At 43.7% G+C, this 16,628-nt stretch overlaps 1 protein-coding gene across 3 annotated transcripts in view; it reads right to left on the bottom strand.

The window, feature by feature from the left end:
• Positions 1-15,700, bottom strand: part of LRP2 (LDL receptor related protein 2) — a 217,917-nt gene extending 202,217 nt beyond the window's left edge. For all 3 annotated transcript variants that reach the window (XM_090045536.1, XM_090045537.1, XM_090045539.1), the window contains exon 1: positions 15,469-15,700. In XM_090045536.1, coding sequence (XP_089901662.1) covers positions 15,469-15,550 — 82 coding nt within the window. In that variant the 5' untranslated portion in view covers positions 15,551-15,700. The remainder of the gene's footprint in view (positions 1-15,468) is intronic.
• Between the last annotated feature and the right edge of the window lie 928 nt (positions 15,701-16,628).

Genomic DNA, 16,628 nt, shown 5'->3' with positions numbered 1-16,628 from the left:
CAACATTAAAGATATTCATAATCCTCATCCTCGCTACCTCTAATTTAGCTCTTTTAATTGAAAAAGCTACAAATGCAAACAGCTTGTTAAAAATAGAAAATTAATTTTCTACTCTTAACATTATTATTTTCACCTTCTCTTAGTATAAATCCAAACTAAGAAAAAAGGGAAAACACTCTCAGCTTTATAGACAGGTCAAAATAAATCAACTTTAAAAACATCCTAGCTTTAAAAAGGAAAAAGTCCTGTTCAGAATAAAGTGTTTGTTGCCAATATACTGTCACTTTATGACAATACTGATTCTAATAGTGAAAAATTAAGGTATTTTATAAATATTTAGGGCCTATGTAAAAATCAGCTATGCTGATTCTAAATGTAAAAAACCTTCCTACAATTTACAAATGATTGCATATTAATCATATGCATATATAAATAGCAAATAGTATGAAAAGATGTCTTCATTTTTAATGTATAAGAGTAATCAGGTTGTAAGCAATTATCTTTTTCCTGTAAGTCCACTGCTCATTTCAACCAGTAAACAAAAAGAAACAAAACTCTACCCCATCACGCTTGCCCTATGAGCACTAATTATTTTTAATATAGGCTTAATGTAAACATAACACTTATAAAATACATTTCCCTTAAACCTTATGAGGTCTGACCCTGTTTCCATGAAGTCAGTGGTAAATATCCCCAGTTCTTCAATGAAAAAGCAGTCAGACCAACAAGAACTTGTCATTAATATTTATAGAATCTTTCAGAAAGAGTCTGTACAACTGATATTTATATGAAGTACTTTAAAAGATATCTAGTGTAAAAGAACTTACATTCCTATTTTACGCAGTTTTATTTGTGACTAGTCTTGCTAAAGACAGCAGGCATTAAATATTAATCTTTACAACACATTTTACATATTTCAATGGTTTCCAACACATTGTGCATAAAGAACATGTTCTGTACTAAATTGGATGGTATTAATCAGCTGCTTTAACATTAGGTATCTTAATCCATATAAGTCTGTTGTGAGTGTATTAGCTGGATGTGAAGCACACTGTATCTTAAGTGAAGCACACTCTACTGAGCTCTAGCATTACTGTTCTAAATCCCAAGAGTCCCCCTTTTGTTGTATAGCACATTAAATATGCACAAATCTGTTCTAATTGACCAAATGACATGAGGGGGAAGAAGAACAAGCAAACATGGAAAAAGAAAAAGACACCCCCAGCAACTCACAAAAGGAAGCATTCCAAGCATTTTCATAAGAATGAACTTTGCTAATGGCCCCAAGGCTGCTGTAGAATTACAATTGGACAACAGGGGACCAACTGTGGAAAATCTCCAAGAATTGGAAGTATTTACAACTATGTAGCATACTGAAAACAATGACAAAACCCGTGCTCAGACATGACATCTACCATATACACCACTGAGAAAGTTGGATGAATGCTGTTTCAGGCTACAAAATCATCCTCTCAGCAAGCCATTTTCATTTTTATTGTTTCAGTGTATTTTAAATAAACTTGTTACCCAGTTGACTGCTTGCTCTCAACCTAAATCTCATGCTGAGATGGCAGGTTGGATTCAATTAAGTTATGCAGTCTTGAAAGGCGATGGGTCCTGGCAGTGCCAGGGATCAGCCCCAAACAGTGCGTTCCAAATCCACCCAGTCAGACTAAAGCTAAAACAATTACACTTTTTAAAATCCATTATGCATTGCACTGCTACATTTAAAAAGATATATAACATGTAATAATTTGCCAAAAAAACTAGTGTTAAGCAACTTTATTGGGAAATTTTATATCACAAATACATCAGCACTGACAAAAGTAATTTAAGGCTGTAGCTAGATTAACAGTTTTAGTGAACATCGCATATCCATATATATACTTGTTCTTTTCACTCAAAAATGCCACAGTACTTAATGGGACTACTCAGATAAATAGGAAAGTTGGGTCTGGTGCCTGAGTTGGTTCTTATAGGAAACCGTGTGTTTGTTTCCTTAGGCAATGATTTCTCCTAACTTAGACACTCCTCATTCTTGCTCCAGTTCCAGTTTTCATAAGCTAATTCAATATGTGTGTTATCCTTTAAAATTATCTGTGTCATGCTTGTTCTTCTCATTTTTGGAGGTCTGGCCTTGCTGCCACTGAGGTAAACAGCAAAGCTGCTACTGATTTCAGGCCATAGAGTTTGAAATACAGTGTTTGTGGCTCAAACATTCACTTACGTTACATTCTTAAACTGCCTCTGTAGGCCTTAACTCATGCAACCTGTTGTTTCATAGAGCCCAGTGGAGTTCTTCACAAAAGAAAAGGATGCAGGATTGACCCCGTCTGCAGGTTGTTTTTAAACAGTCTACTCGGCTTTTAGAAGAAATGGATTCTTTGCTGCATTCTCTATGCAGACAAAAGCACTGATTAACTTCAATAGGGATTAGACTCATGTGAAAACTAAAGACAGACTCTCTGATATAAACTATACCAGCAGATGCCACAGTTTTAATGGTAAATCTCAATCTACTCTTAAAGGGTTTGCTGGTGTCTTTTCTAATGTAGACCAGAAGTAAGATCTCAGGTTCTTCTCATTGCATTGTCTCATTTCTATTTACAGCAATGAGATTCAACTGCCAGCGGAAGAAGGTGCACATAAACTGTGTTACAGCAAACATGTCAACAAAAGAAGGGAACAAACTCATTTTAGCTGAATTTCTTTCAATAAAACAGGCTCCTAGATTTTTTTCACCAAACAGAGCCAATATCCAAAAACCTGTTATTGTTCTGATCCTAATCTATCAAGTAAAATATGGGCCCAGTCCAGCCAGCAATACTTAGGTTTATGTCCTGCAAACACCTAATCATTTCATTGTTACTGCAGAGTGAGTAGCTCTACTGAAGTTAAAATGACTACTCTCAGTGCATAAATTAAACATTGGCAGCATAAGAGTGATGTAGCCTGATGGCCAGAGACGATGCCAGCCTCTTCTCGGTGGAAGGGGCTGAGGAGGGCCAGACAGAAAATGGGGAGGGAGGGCTGCGCTATACATCTTCTGGACAAACATACTTATTCTTTTTTTTTAACAATACTCACTTAAACGTGTTTTACCTATGCTTGCTTGCTGGCTTGCCATCCCAAGACAAAGGTGTAGGCCAGGCTGGGCCAAGAGTGCCACACCTCTGTGGGCTGCAGGTAGGAGAGTGGGGGGCTCACGTACATGGGGCAGACAGCAGCGGCCCAAGGTGGAGGTGGGGGGCTTGCACAAAGGTGGTGCAGGGAAGAGTGGCTATAGGGGGGGCTAAGGCAAATGCTGGGGTCGCTATAGCCCCCTCCAAGCCCCCCACCCTGACGATGGTCCACAAATTATGGGAGTGGCAAGGATTTCTTAGGGTGGTCTCTTTTAGTGGATCAATAAAAGATATCACCCTGAGAAATCCTTGCCCCTTGCATCAATTAAACATTGGCATGTATCTGCACAGGACTGGAGCTTCCATATTAGTAAAGTGGTAACCAGCTTGATTTTCAGTTGGATGCTGCATAGTAGCTATGATCATTTTACATACAACCCTGACAAAAATACTGCTTGTGATTTAATGCTAAAAAAAACAACAAATGGAATAAATGTTAGTATAAGTGAAAAGCTGACGCTGGAGACAAAAAAAAAGTATATCCAATAGTTTCACCTGACAGACATTTTGGTAGTAGTTACTCTTCTGCCTGACCATGGCAAGTACACACCTGCACAGTTATTTGTGAGACATGCAGGATGTATAATGAATGTGAGGGTTAGTGACTGAATTTCAATTAACATACAGCTTGATCCCATCGTTGTGTTGACTAGTCATCCCAGAGTCTTCTGAAGCAATTTCTTTCAAGCAGGCCCATGTAAACAATATCTGAAAGTTTACTCCCTGTAGCTTTATTTTAACAAGAGAGCAGGTAGCTAAAATGAAATCACCTTTTGCCAATTTGAATATTTTTGGTTTTTAAAATACAGTAGATTCCATTTCTTTGTGATTAAAAAATTAGAAATCCTTTACCTCAAATACTAATAGACATACCCAGTTAAGGAAGTTAAACCTCTAAAATCTCCAAAAGATGAGCACTAAATAAAGTTTCAATGTCCACCCTAACCTTTTACTATCTCTTACCACCAGCCCCAGGGAAATTGGTACATTTGTTTCTCCCCATTGAGGGACAAACTCTCCAGTAGGGACATTTACAAATCCATTTCTCATTTTTAAAAATGCTAGGAAACTTCTGGTGAATCAGCTCATCACCGCTATAGTTACACATACTACCATAAGTAAACCAATATCATTGCCTGGGAAGGACTAACTTGTACTTCCCAGGCACACTGAACTGGAAAGAGTAAGGATCCTGCAATTTCCCTTGGATACTACATGTATCCACACTGGTGCTGCATACTACATGCTTCCCTCAAAGAGCGACTGAGCAACTAAGAGAGCCATGGTTCTGTCACTCCAGGCATGTTTGCTGGCCCTGCGCAGCATATCCACATTAGAAGGAAAAAGAAACATTTCTTATGTTAGCCAACTTGCAGTAAAATCCTAGCTAATTTGTTCCCATTAGCATTTTAACTTGTTAGTCCCCTGGCTTGTCTAACACTGGTTTCTAATTAACACAAGAACCCAATAGGCTATAAAATTAATCTCCTTCCCCATCCTGTACAATGGCTGAATATCAGGACACCTTTGCACAAGGTGCACATGTCCACTGCTCTCACCTACAGGCAAGCAAAGATCATAACCTGCCCCACCACTGTGTACCCTAGGAGTGCACACGGAGTGGGGGGCCATTGGATCAGCACCAATATAAAGAAAATCGACTATTGGAAATTGGCCTGATGTGGCCGATAAATGCCTGTGCGTGCATGCAGCTGCAGCCCAGCATACAGGCAGCGAAGAGCACAAACCAGCAGCATGGAGAGCTGCATGCAGCTGATAAGTCTGTTGTGGTGAAAGGGGAGAGGGAGGGAAGGGGCATGGGGGGCAGATCAACACTTCCTGCACTGAAGGAGGGAGTGGGGCTGGGGCTGCGGTAGATGCTGCCCAGTCCGGATGCAGCAAGGTACACGGCTCATTGGGGAGGTGGGGGGGGAGTGGCTCCCACCACTGTGCACACCCTAGGAGGGGCATGCACCCCCAGATCTGCATGGGGTGGGACAGGGCAGGCTGCAGCTGTGGGCTGGGGCTGGGGGCCAACCCCACAAGTAAGAGAGAGAGAGAGAGAAAGAAAGAGAGTGTGTATGCATGTGTGCATGCATGTGTGTGTGTGTGTGAGAGCTGAGTAGGCAGCAGGGCTGGGGGGGCAGGGGGCTGCGGGTCAGGAGTGAGGTGCACCGGCACAGCTTGGGGGGGGGGGCAGAGGGCCGCAGATCAGTAATAAGGGGTACCAGCAGGGCTGGGGGGTGGGGCAGAGGTCTGCAGGTTGTGAGTAAGGGACAGAGGCAGAGCACAGGCATATCACAGCCCCCCACCACAATCATATACCTCTTCCCCCTTTCCTCCCCGTCCTCTCTGCCCTTCACAGGTGTCTTCTTTTTTGATACTGGAAATATGGTAACCCTAGCCAAATCTGAGGGGAAGGAGGGGAGGAGCAGGGTGCCTTCCTCTATAACAGGGGCATAATAGTCTTAGGATCTCTTGAGGAAACTACGTCCTGTCCTTGCAGTGCCTGCATACCCCTGCTTTATCTGTGGCAGGTTAGGGTATTCTTGCTGTTTGGGTTATTCCTGCAGTTTTAAGAATAGGTTAGACACACATCTGTATAGGATAGTTTTGATAAGGATGATCCAGCCTTGGCTGGAAGGTTGGACTCGATGTAGAAGTGCAGCAGTATATCAGTCCACATCCAATTGGCACCAATAAAAGGAAAATTGACATTATCAGCAATTAGCCTTTTTATAGCCGATAATGTCACTGATAAATGCCGTGTGTACGCGTGCAGCCGCAGCATGCACACAGCCAGAAATGTAGCTGGGCAGCTTGGAGAGTGAAGTCTGGCTGTTAAGTCTCTGGAAGGGAAGGGGCATGGGGGAGAGAAGGGACATGGGGGGCACAGATCAAGGCCCCCTCAGTGACAGAGGGAGTGGGGCTGGGCAAGGACAGGGGTAGGTGCTGCCAAGTCGGGCTGGGGCAGAGTGCAGGATGGACCCGGCCATGCCCCACTTCCTCCTTCACCATGCGGCATGAATGACTGGTGCCTTCTGAATCTGGGGGGTACCCGCAGAAGCCACCGCCAGCGACAGCCCTGTCGGGGGGACACCAGCCCTCCTGTCAGCATTGGCATCCGCCGTCAGGGGGGCACTGGCCCCATCAGTTGCCTATGCCATGGGAGCCTTGATCTACCCCTCATACCCTTTTCCCCCTTCATGACCATTCCCCGCCACAGACTTACTGGCCAGACACTGATGTCCAAGCTGCCAGGCTGCACATTGGCTATTAGCTTGGTATCAGCCAATATGGGTGGTCAATTGACCATCAATATCAGCCAAAAAAATCTTTATCAGTGCACCCCTTATTCAGTGATCTCTTAAGACCTTTCCAGCCCTACTCTTCTATGATTCTATGAAATATGCTGTAATAAGACATATGTTTTCAAATTACATCAAATTGTATGTTTAATTATTGATGTACTAACCTATTATTTTTAGACAAATCCAAAAAGACAGCCTAATTACTAAGATATATAAAGTTGAGTTCCAATACTTTTGTACAGCCAAATTAACTCACAAGTTTTGGCAGTCGTTTTTCTATACAAGACTGCATTCAGTTAAATTATAAATCCCATAGCAGGAGATCAGCCCCATAACAAGTGCTAGGGAAATTGATCTCTCCTACTCCAGTGGGTAAATGGGCCCTTTGCCTGGGTACAGAAGACAGGATAAGGCTGTTGATTTGCAACTAAAATTCAATTCAGATTTCCTGATATTCAGCCAGTTCAAATTGTCAAGACCCAGATTAATGACTGTAGAGAATACCTTTCATGTAACCACAGAAGTACTGGTAGGAATTTTAGTGCTTCGGTGCATTTACACAATATTAGGAACTAAACTGCTTTCCAATGGTAGAGTGAGCCAGGTTTTTAAAGACAGCCTGTGGCTGGCTTGAGAGGAAGAGGAAAAGGCAAAAACTGGAAAACTAATAAAGAAAACTCCTACAATTGCAAACAAGATGACAAAAGCACTGCCAGTAATTTCAAAGAAGCATATAACCCCTTTCACTTCAAGTGCAATATTTAAATACCTACTATACTTCATAATAATAAAAATATATATGAATTAATGCCAATAAAAGTTACAACAGTGTTCAAAAATATGATGTGTTTTGGGTTTTGGTCCAACTTGTTCAGTGTATAACATTGATCTTAACCATGAAGTCTTGCTCAAGTCAACACATGAACAGTGCATTAGAGAATTTAATAAACAAAAAAAAATTCAGCTAACACTTGTTTATTATAGTCCTCATGAGAAAAGCTAGGCTCTGGTGACTCACATGTTACTTAAGCTTGCTGAACAGTAAGTTAGTTGACCTGGTAGTAGTCATGGTTCTAGTCATATCTTAACCTGGGTTTCCATTGCTACTATATGGGCAGAAGCATTCATGGAAAGTTGAAACAAATTATCATATTTTAGACAAACCTAAAGGATTATGAAGCCCTGTTCTTGAGCCCTTACTTCCCCAAACCAAATAAGCACTATAGCACATTTCCTTGATCAGTTAATGTTCTTAAAGGTAGGTAAGTACTCAGGATCTGGATTCCTGGAAAATGTGTATAAGACATGAAATGGTTTCCTCCTATGATGCTTCAGAATACAACAAAGGCTCCAATCCTGCACTTTGTTCCATATGAGTAGGCCCCTCTATCAACATGGCATTCCACTGAAGACCATAGGGCCTAAAGTGAGAAAGGTAGTTTACCACTGTGGAACAAGATGGGCATCTCACATATAAAAATAATGGATCAAAGCTTCAGATAGTGTAAACGGGCACAATATGCCACTGATGATCTGGCCTCTTGATCTGAATGTATTAATATAAATCAATATGTTCAAATTAACATGAACCAGATACATAAAATTAAAAAAAATCAGAAAAGAGCTCAATTAACTGTTATATGTCATTTTATTAATCCAGGAAAAAAAATTATTACAGTGATCCTTATGCCTCTAATCCAGTTTAACAATTGCAAAACAAAGAAAAGATGAAAAGACTTGATACCAACAGTAAAAGCTGATTGTGAAATCTAAAGGCCATCCATTCTATTCCACATTTCCATGCTTACTAATTAAACTTCATCTTTGTAAACTGTTCTAAAAATATGCTGAGCTGGAAGAAAAAAAGGCAGTTAATAAAATGAACATTACCGTAAGAGAGTGAACTTCAAACTGAACCTCAAAATATGGTAAACTATTAAAAGAACTGTTTACTATCAACCACTTGGTGTCTGGACCTTATTTCATGCCTTACATGACTATAATTCAGGAATAGCTCCAATGAATTTCATGGAGTTACAGGGGTTTGAGTGAGAGGGAATCAGGTGTTTTTTCTTCAGCTTCAATATATTTCATAAGACCGTAGACTGTAGAGAGAAAAAATGTAATAATACATCACTAAGGACTTGTATAAAAAGATAGGTGTAATTTAGTTTTAAAAAGCAGTTCCATCCTATATTTGCCAAATTTAATATAAACTATTAGCAAGTAATTAATTGACTTAGGTTATTTGATTACCACTTTAAAAACATAGACTTTATATAGGCCTCTATGCGTCAACCTGTACAGATCATTAACTAAGAAAACCTTCTATACTTCTCACACAGGGTGTCTTCTAGAAAGTGTAGAACAGTCAAAGTGCGATATTGTTCTACCTGTTTTATAGCAGAACTTAAAATAAGGAGAATGGGGGACTTAAAGCTGGTGGCCCAACATCGCTCAAAGTTTTATGGACTCTATACAGTATACTATAAAAACTTTAACAATTTTCCATTCCTAAAACAGGCTTTGTTCAGTAAAAATTAATACTAATCAATATAATATTTCCATCAATGGGAGATATTACAGAAAAAAGTGTAGCTGGCCTGCTATTTAAAAAAAATTATAGAGAGCTAAAGCAAACCCGTTGCTTAGTCAACGGACTGCAATTTAAGTTTCTCTGAAGCTAGAAACAGACACTGCAGAATGGAGCAATTCAGCTGTGCCATGATGTGTTGCAACACAGCTGATTCACATCATTGGGTGACTCTTCCTTTGTCCTGCCTTTAATGGTGTGGGACAAGGGGCAACACAATCTTCTACCCACACCATGAGTCTGAGGCCGAGGGGGAAAGTGCTTGTACACTCAGCCAGCCCTGCAAGGGAACACATAGCATCCCCCACTGTCCCAAACTCAGAGGTTTGGAGCAGCAGGGAACGCTGGGTGTTCCCCACCCAGTGTAGGTCTGGGGCAGCCAGGACTGGCTCAGCATAGAAACACTTTTCCCCCAAAGCTCAGGTCTGGGGCAGTGGGAAAATTACCACAAGGTAACAGATGCCCCCTGCAATAAAGCAGTACAGCCTATTACTTCCTTTTGCTGTGCCACTGATTTGTGGGTAATGTGGTGCCACAAAGGGTAAGGATGTCTGTTTGTTCTACATAAATGTTTAAGAGCACAAATGAGAAATCAGATGTCTGTTTCCACCCTAAAAACTGAGTAAAAAAGTCCGCTTAAAGACCACAAGATTTGGGCCAAAATAACAAGAAAGAAAAAACAAACACTAATGTATTTCATCTTCCAATACTCTAAATATGTAAGAAGCCATATGTGGGGGTGAAGGTTTAGGATAGGGCGATTGATATCATGTGAATCCAGGAAGCCCAAAAGGAAAAGAATTAAAAGGCTTTAGTGAAATTGCATTCTACCTTCCCCCAAATGAATATTTGCTCATTTCCTGCAAACCACATGGAAAGTAAATCAGGATTAAAGTGGGATTTCACTGCTCAAATTTCCAGTCAGCTCAGTATATGAAAGAGGTTTTGGTTTGCCTCACAGGGAACTGGATGTGTTGCATACATTGCATATCTATCTTAGCTCAAATCTCCTTGGATGCCCTGTCCCTGTTTGTCTTGACTCCTGCAGCTTAATTATTTACTGTAATTCTAGCAGTCTGTGAAGAACGTTAAGTCTAACCAGGTGTCATCCAGTTACTGCCTTCAATTTTTAACTGAAATTTTGTTTTTTGCCCCATTCTTCACTTTAGGTGATTACTTAGCAAATTCCTGATATACTTCATTGCCCAAGTTGTAAAGAAGAAGTAAATAATTAAAGAAAGATCAAGAAAGGTACTAAAAAAGGCATATTCATCAAAAAAACACCTAAAAACAAGAATGACTTTTAGTTTGTAGAAAAGTCACTTTTATTATTTCAAATGTGAAATAAATGTGAAATTCTGGCAAACCACTTCACTGAAACAAATGTTTATATTTTCAGGCCATAAAAAATATGAACAAGCAAACAGAACCAAAAGTCCAGGTCCAGCTTCCTTTGATACGAGTTAGACTTTTGAGCAAATCAAGCCAAGCACTTCTGTTATTTATATTCATTAACAGAGACCAGGAAAATTATACCTGTGCAGGATTACAATAAACAGGTCAACCCAAAGGTTTCCCATACTTTCTAATCCTTACTTAGATTGTAAATAGGATATATTCATATTATTTTGGAAACACCTACCTTTCCTCCCATCCTTAAAGCACAAATTCCCTCCCTCTGAACAAAACCTTTATAAAGGGGCTTCTCACTGGTAGTCTTGGAAAAGGTTGGGATCATAATCTTTTACTTGGATCTCATAGGCTTCTACCTATGGACAGCTTCATATACAACAGCAAAATCTCCTATGTTGCAGCCCTCAGTGGCCTGACCCCTACACAAGAGAACCACACTGCCTTTGATATCAAAGATAGAGGAAAGAAATCTAAGTGAAAAGTAGAGCTCTTGAATTCTGAAGAATAGGATTTTTTATGCAAAGAATAGTGTAGTAGATTTGCAAATGTATCAATGTCATTCAAGCAGCACATCCAAGATCTGTTCTACAAGGACTACCCAGCCTCAGGCTAGATGTACACCTTGCTGGGGTAGTTTGACCCCAGTACTCTTTCCTGCCATAGCAGGGGGTTGGACCTGATGATCTGCTCAGGTCCCTTCCGACCCTAGAAACTATAAAACTTCTCAACCTCTTTGCTGAATCTGTCATTTCATGCCAAATGTGACCATCTGAGATGTGGACATATGTGCACTGGTTCACCTTAATTTCAGTTTGGCTACTGAATATCTTTCAAGAAGTAATGACTTCTAGTCAACCTAGCACGGGCTGGAATTTGAACTGGCAACCTAACACTGGAGGAATCTAAACCAAGTCATGTCAAGTCAGTCTGGAGGCCACTGCAACCATTGGGACAATCTTAGATGCTGTGCATCATTGGTGATTCTTAGGGCAAGAATCTAAGCTGAGGTGTTAAATTAATTCATCATGGGCTGAATGTGTGGCACAAGAGCAGAACCACAGAGCAGACACCCAGTCCTGTACAGCCCAGTCCTGTTCCAATGGTCTAGGGCTGTGTTGCATGAACCTGGAGCTGCCACCACTGCAGGGTGAGCTGCATGACCCCAGAGCCACCGCTGCTTGCTGCACAGCCCCAGAATAGTAGTCAGCTCCTCTGTACAGCATGATTTGCTGCACACAGCAGCTGCTCTGCCACTCCAGGACATAAATTGGAGCAGGCACTGAATGTGGTACACAGGCAGCACCACAGGCAGACCACATGATACAGCTCCATGTGTCTTTGATACCTCTTTTCTAAGCTATAAATCAAATTAGATGTTATATCTACTAGTAGTCATGATATTATCTATTTGCATAATTTTTTATTGAACATATGTAGGGAATGTTACGCTTTTTAGTCAAAATACACATAAAATTAATTAATTCACCTTGCTAAAAATATAAGGAAGTTACCTCCAGCCTGAGATCAACCATAAAAAATTTCAGCCTGCAAGTATGGTTTCATGAAATAATGAGCTCCTGAAAGAGGATGACTAGCACACAAGTTAAAAGTCTACTTAATTGTATTCCCCCTTAGTAAGAAGAAAGGGTATGTCCAGAAATGCTCATATTTGTAGTTGTACTTAGTGGGCCTGGGGAGAACTTTCAGTGGGGGACTTTCAGTGGCCACACTTCGCCAGAGATAATGATTTTTTTTTGTTGCTAAAGTCTTTATTACATAGAACCAAATAAAGTTAGAGTTGGAAGGGACCTCAGGAGGTCATCTAGTCCAACCCCCTATCAAAACAGGACCAGACCCAACTAGATCATCCCAGTCAAAGCTTTGTCTAGCCAGGTCTTGAAAACCTCCAAGGATGGAGATTCCACTACCTGTCTGGGTAACCTGTCCCAGTGTTTTACTACCCTGTGAGAAAATTCTTCCCAATATCTAAACTAAACTGCCCTTCCTGCAACTTGAGACAGTTGCTCCTTGTTCTGTCATCTTGGTGGTATCGATGTCTTTAAATAGTTTGTTCTCAATTGATAACATTGTCAGTCCTGTATATATGCACAATATTAAAACCTTTTTTTTGCAACTGTAATTTTTCCCCCCATTTTCAAGCCCCCTTTCTGTCCAGGCCCTGAGCAGCCACTCAGTTTGCCCATGCCTGTGTCTGTCCCTGGTTGTACTGGATGAAGTAATAGGGCTTAGACCAAAATCATTATTTATCAACTACAGATTCAGCCTTGGTCACTGATTGTCCTTTATTTCCAGGTATGTGAATCAGAACTTTAACATGGTAAATCTGACAAAAACTAGCTATGGTGCAAGCAGAAAACTTACTCATTTAATGCAGACCAGAGTACTTAGAAATGAAAATACCCTCAGAAGCATTCACTGAGCAAGAATACACATTACCAGCTGGAGTGAAATCTTGGTCCTACTAAACTCAATGAAAAAAATGCCGTTGACAGCAGTGGGTCAGTGATTTCAGGCCAGAGATACAGTATCATTTTTTTAACTCACGCTGGCATGACTTTTAACTGGTGACTTTTAACTTGCTTCAGGGGACAGAAGCAAGTGTACCCAAAGAAGAACTTAAGAGGAGCATAAGAAAGAGCAGAGCAGATGCTATATTATCTGCTATTCCTGCCATGTGCTTGTCATACTTTTAGAGAGGATTTCACCTCATTCTGCATATCAATTAAATATCAAATGTGTATGTTACCTTGCTATATATTCAGATATATATCATTTATTTTCTGATGGAATTACATAATCCAATAATTCTCACATTTTTAGACTCCTGGCACTTCTCATTAGACTCTAGGTCCCCTTTGGGAAATGCCAGCTGTTAGTTTCATTCATGTTCTGACAATGGAAAAATAGCACGATTTTTCTGTTTCACAGAAAACTCAGACCACAGCAAGACAGAATGTTTTTAATACTGTAGATTCCTACTTGAAAGCTCTGGATTTATCTTGTGAATCACATTTGCACACCTAACAGTTATTTGAATCATCGCACCCTGGTTGAGAGCCACTGGCTTAATCTATTGAATTTGGCCCAAAACCAGGAACACAAAAAGAAACAGTAGCTTAATGATTTGTTATAAATTTAACAGGGGACATGCAAATTTCATTTAAGCCAATGAGGTTTGTACAAGTTACAGAGAACTCTAGGTGCCTAAGTAGGAGCGCTCCCTCTAAAAACGGAAAACAGCTTTGTCTTTGAAAATTAATCACTATGTAAAATCTGAAGCAGGGGCACTCTCAGGAACCAAAGACTCATTGTCTAACAGAACAGTCATTTCTTTCCTATTATAAATTGCACCCCATAAATACAAAATAAATGGTACAGAGATCCTGTATGCTCTGCATTAAAAAGCTTATGCCTCAATTTTAAGTTCATGGATTTGCTCTAGTGATCATATTCTATATCTGCCCTTTAATGACATTTTACCAATGTCACAGGGCTTCTGGATCTGGAGCTTTAAAGAAAAAAAACCCTGCCAAACAGCTCAGGATACTAAACAAAATAAAATCACAAAAGTTGACGGCAACACTATCCAGAAGTATATAACACGGCTCCTAGTGGGTGCTCCATTACTAACACTGCATCTCCACATTTAACAAAAGTACTCAGCTACTTTCCAGGCTCCCAGCACAGCAAAACCCTGCATGCTTCCACTGCCTCAGGATTCCAGGCCAAGATTTCCCCCACCCTTATCCAATCCTGTCATTTAGCAGCAAGTGCCCTGACTATTATAAGGTAGCTGCAGAGCAAGGAACTAAGCATTAAAGCCAGCACTGTAGTTTCAGTCTTATCTCATGTAAAATAATAGTGCAAAGGATTAACTCTCTGCCCAGTGTGACCTCCTTGGCTGGAGCTTTTGCAATGTTCCTGGTTACATTAGCTATCTCCCAACCACTTCCCGGCTCAGAATTGGGTGCTGTTAGCAGCAGTTGCTGTATAATTACTTACTCGATTCCTCCTAAGGAGCTTACACTAAGAGTTGGGCAAAGAAAGCAGATTAGGCACTTCAATACAGACACCTAACACCCCCCATCTATGTGGCCCAGGAAATTTACTTCGGCTAATCCTGCTGAGACAACAGGGGCTTCGTTTTCATTGCAGGGCAACTGAGTGGCGAGGAAGGGGGAGCCAGGAAGCGACGGGCCGCAGGGCCAAGCTGGGGGCAGCGAGTGGCTGGCTCAGCCTCAGCAGCCGGCTCAGGACCCGGGCGGCGCAGCCTGCTCCAGGAGTCACATGCTCCGGGGGTTGCCTGGCAACAGCAAAGCCCAGAGAAAAAGTTTTTTCTCTCTTTCTGCACCAGCCTCCAAGCTGCGGCCGGGGCTGAGCGGGGAAGCGGATTGTGGCCCCGGCTAAGCATCTTCTCCCCACCATAAAGCGCCGAGTCCACTCCCCGGCTGGGCTCTGCACCCCCCTGCGTTGCCCGCGGAAGCAGCGATGCCCGGGGAAGCCCGAGCAAAGCCTTCTCCAGCCCCAGCCGCACCTCGGAGCTGGCTGCAAACGCTGCCCTCCGGCACCCGCTGCAAGTCTCGCTGTGGCTTGCAAAAGACACAGCTCCGAGCCCGGCCGCGGCGCCGGCACGGACCCAGGCAGGTGTCTGCCGGCGCCGGAGGGCAGAGCCCGGGCGCGCTGCCTCGCCGCTGCCTGGGCCAGGGGTCCTCCTTGCCCCGCACCTGAGGCTGAGGCTCGGGGAAGGCGTCCTGCCAGGGTGTCCCGGAGACCCGCCCGGGCCGGGCCAAACCGAGCCGAGCCGAGCCGTCCGGGCAAGCGCAGGCGGGATGCGCCTGTCCCTGACCCGGTGCCGAGCCGTGCCCCTGCGGACGGCGCGGCGCGGCGGTGCCTTCCCAGCCCCCCCATAAAGGCAGACTCGTCCCCTCTGCGCTGCCTCGGGGTTTACCTTGCCCACTGCCCCGCATCACACACGCGGCCAATATGAAGAGCAGTCTGCAGGCACCGGCCATGCCGCGGCGCGGTCCCATCGGGCCGGGATGCCGCCGCTCCTCGCGGGCTCAGGGCTCAGGGCTCTGGTCGGCGCCGCAGCAGCGCGCGGAGCCCGGCCTGGCCGCCTTGCCCCGCTACTCGCAAAAGAAAGGCGGGCTCGCCCGGTGAGACATCGCCTTCTCTGTGGACTCCCACCCTCCAGACATTGTATAAAGCTCTTTATACCCGGCAGCCCCGGAACTAGCATGAGGGAATGAGGCAGGGCTCCAGGCCCCTCGCAGCCCCGGGCGCCGCCCCTCCCTCGACACGTCGCGGAGAGGCGAGCGCGATGCTTCAGCCCGCTGCACTCCAGTGCCCGGCTACCTCGGGGAGCACCGGCTTCCCCCGCCCTTCCCGGCCACACCAGGCAATCCGCGCAAAGTGGCCACACACACACTCTCTTCTCCTCTCTCTCTCTCCCTGGATCTCTCGGGAACCAGAGCCGTGGCCTTGCAGCTCATGGAGACCTTGCAGCCCTGAACCCCGGAGAGAGTGAGTGCGACTTCCAGCCCCGGGCTAGGTGATGTTGCAGTTTCAGCACCGACACCCAAAGCAGGTGACATGAGAGGAAGAAAGCCGGCCCACTGCTTCCTGAAGCAGCCCTGGAGGCCCTGTGCGCAGCCTTGTCAGCTGTCTCGGGCAGGAGCCATCTGAAGCGCTGTCATGTGTACTGCAGTTAAACCTGCTCCGCCCGAGGCTTTCCGAGGGCCCCGCGGCGCAGGGATGCTCGGCGACTTGTCTATAGGCGGCTGCCGGGCGCATTGAGGAAGCCACGGGGCCCGTCCTTCCCTCTAGTTTCTAAACAAGGGCCCTGCAGAAATGAGGAGCGCAGCTCCGTCCCTTTGTCCTGTACCTTGTCGTATATTCCTTTCCCCCCTCCGCCCATGTACGGACTTGACCTTAATGGATCTGGTTTATACTAAACAGCAGGGTCCCGGCCGCAGGTCCCGGGCTGGTGCTCCCACATCCACCTTCCAGCACCTCTCCGGGAGCGGGCCGCTTGTTTAGCGGGCCGCTGAATTTCCCCTGCCTTGATCCGGGAAGACGTGAATTCCCCCGAAGTTTCAGGCTGGAGGA

This window comes from Crocodylus siamensis, chromosome 4 (genome assembly GCF_052110815.1).
Source record: "Crocodylus siamensis isolate JL-2025a chromosome 4, ASM5211081v1, whole genome shotgun sequence".
Lineage (NCBI taxonomy): Eukaryota > Metazoa > Chordata > Crocodylia > Crocodylidae > Crocodylus > Crocodylus siamensis.
This window is presented reverse-complemented; position numbering and strand designations above follow the sequence as displayed.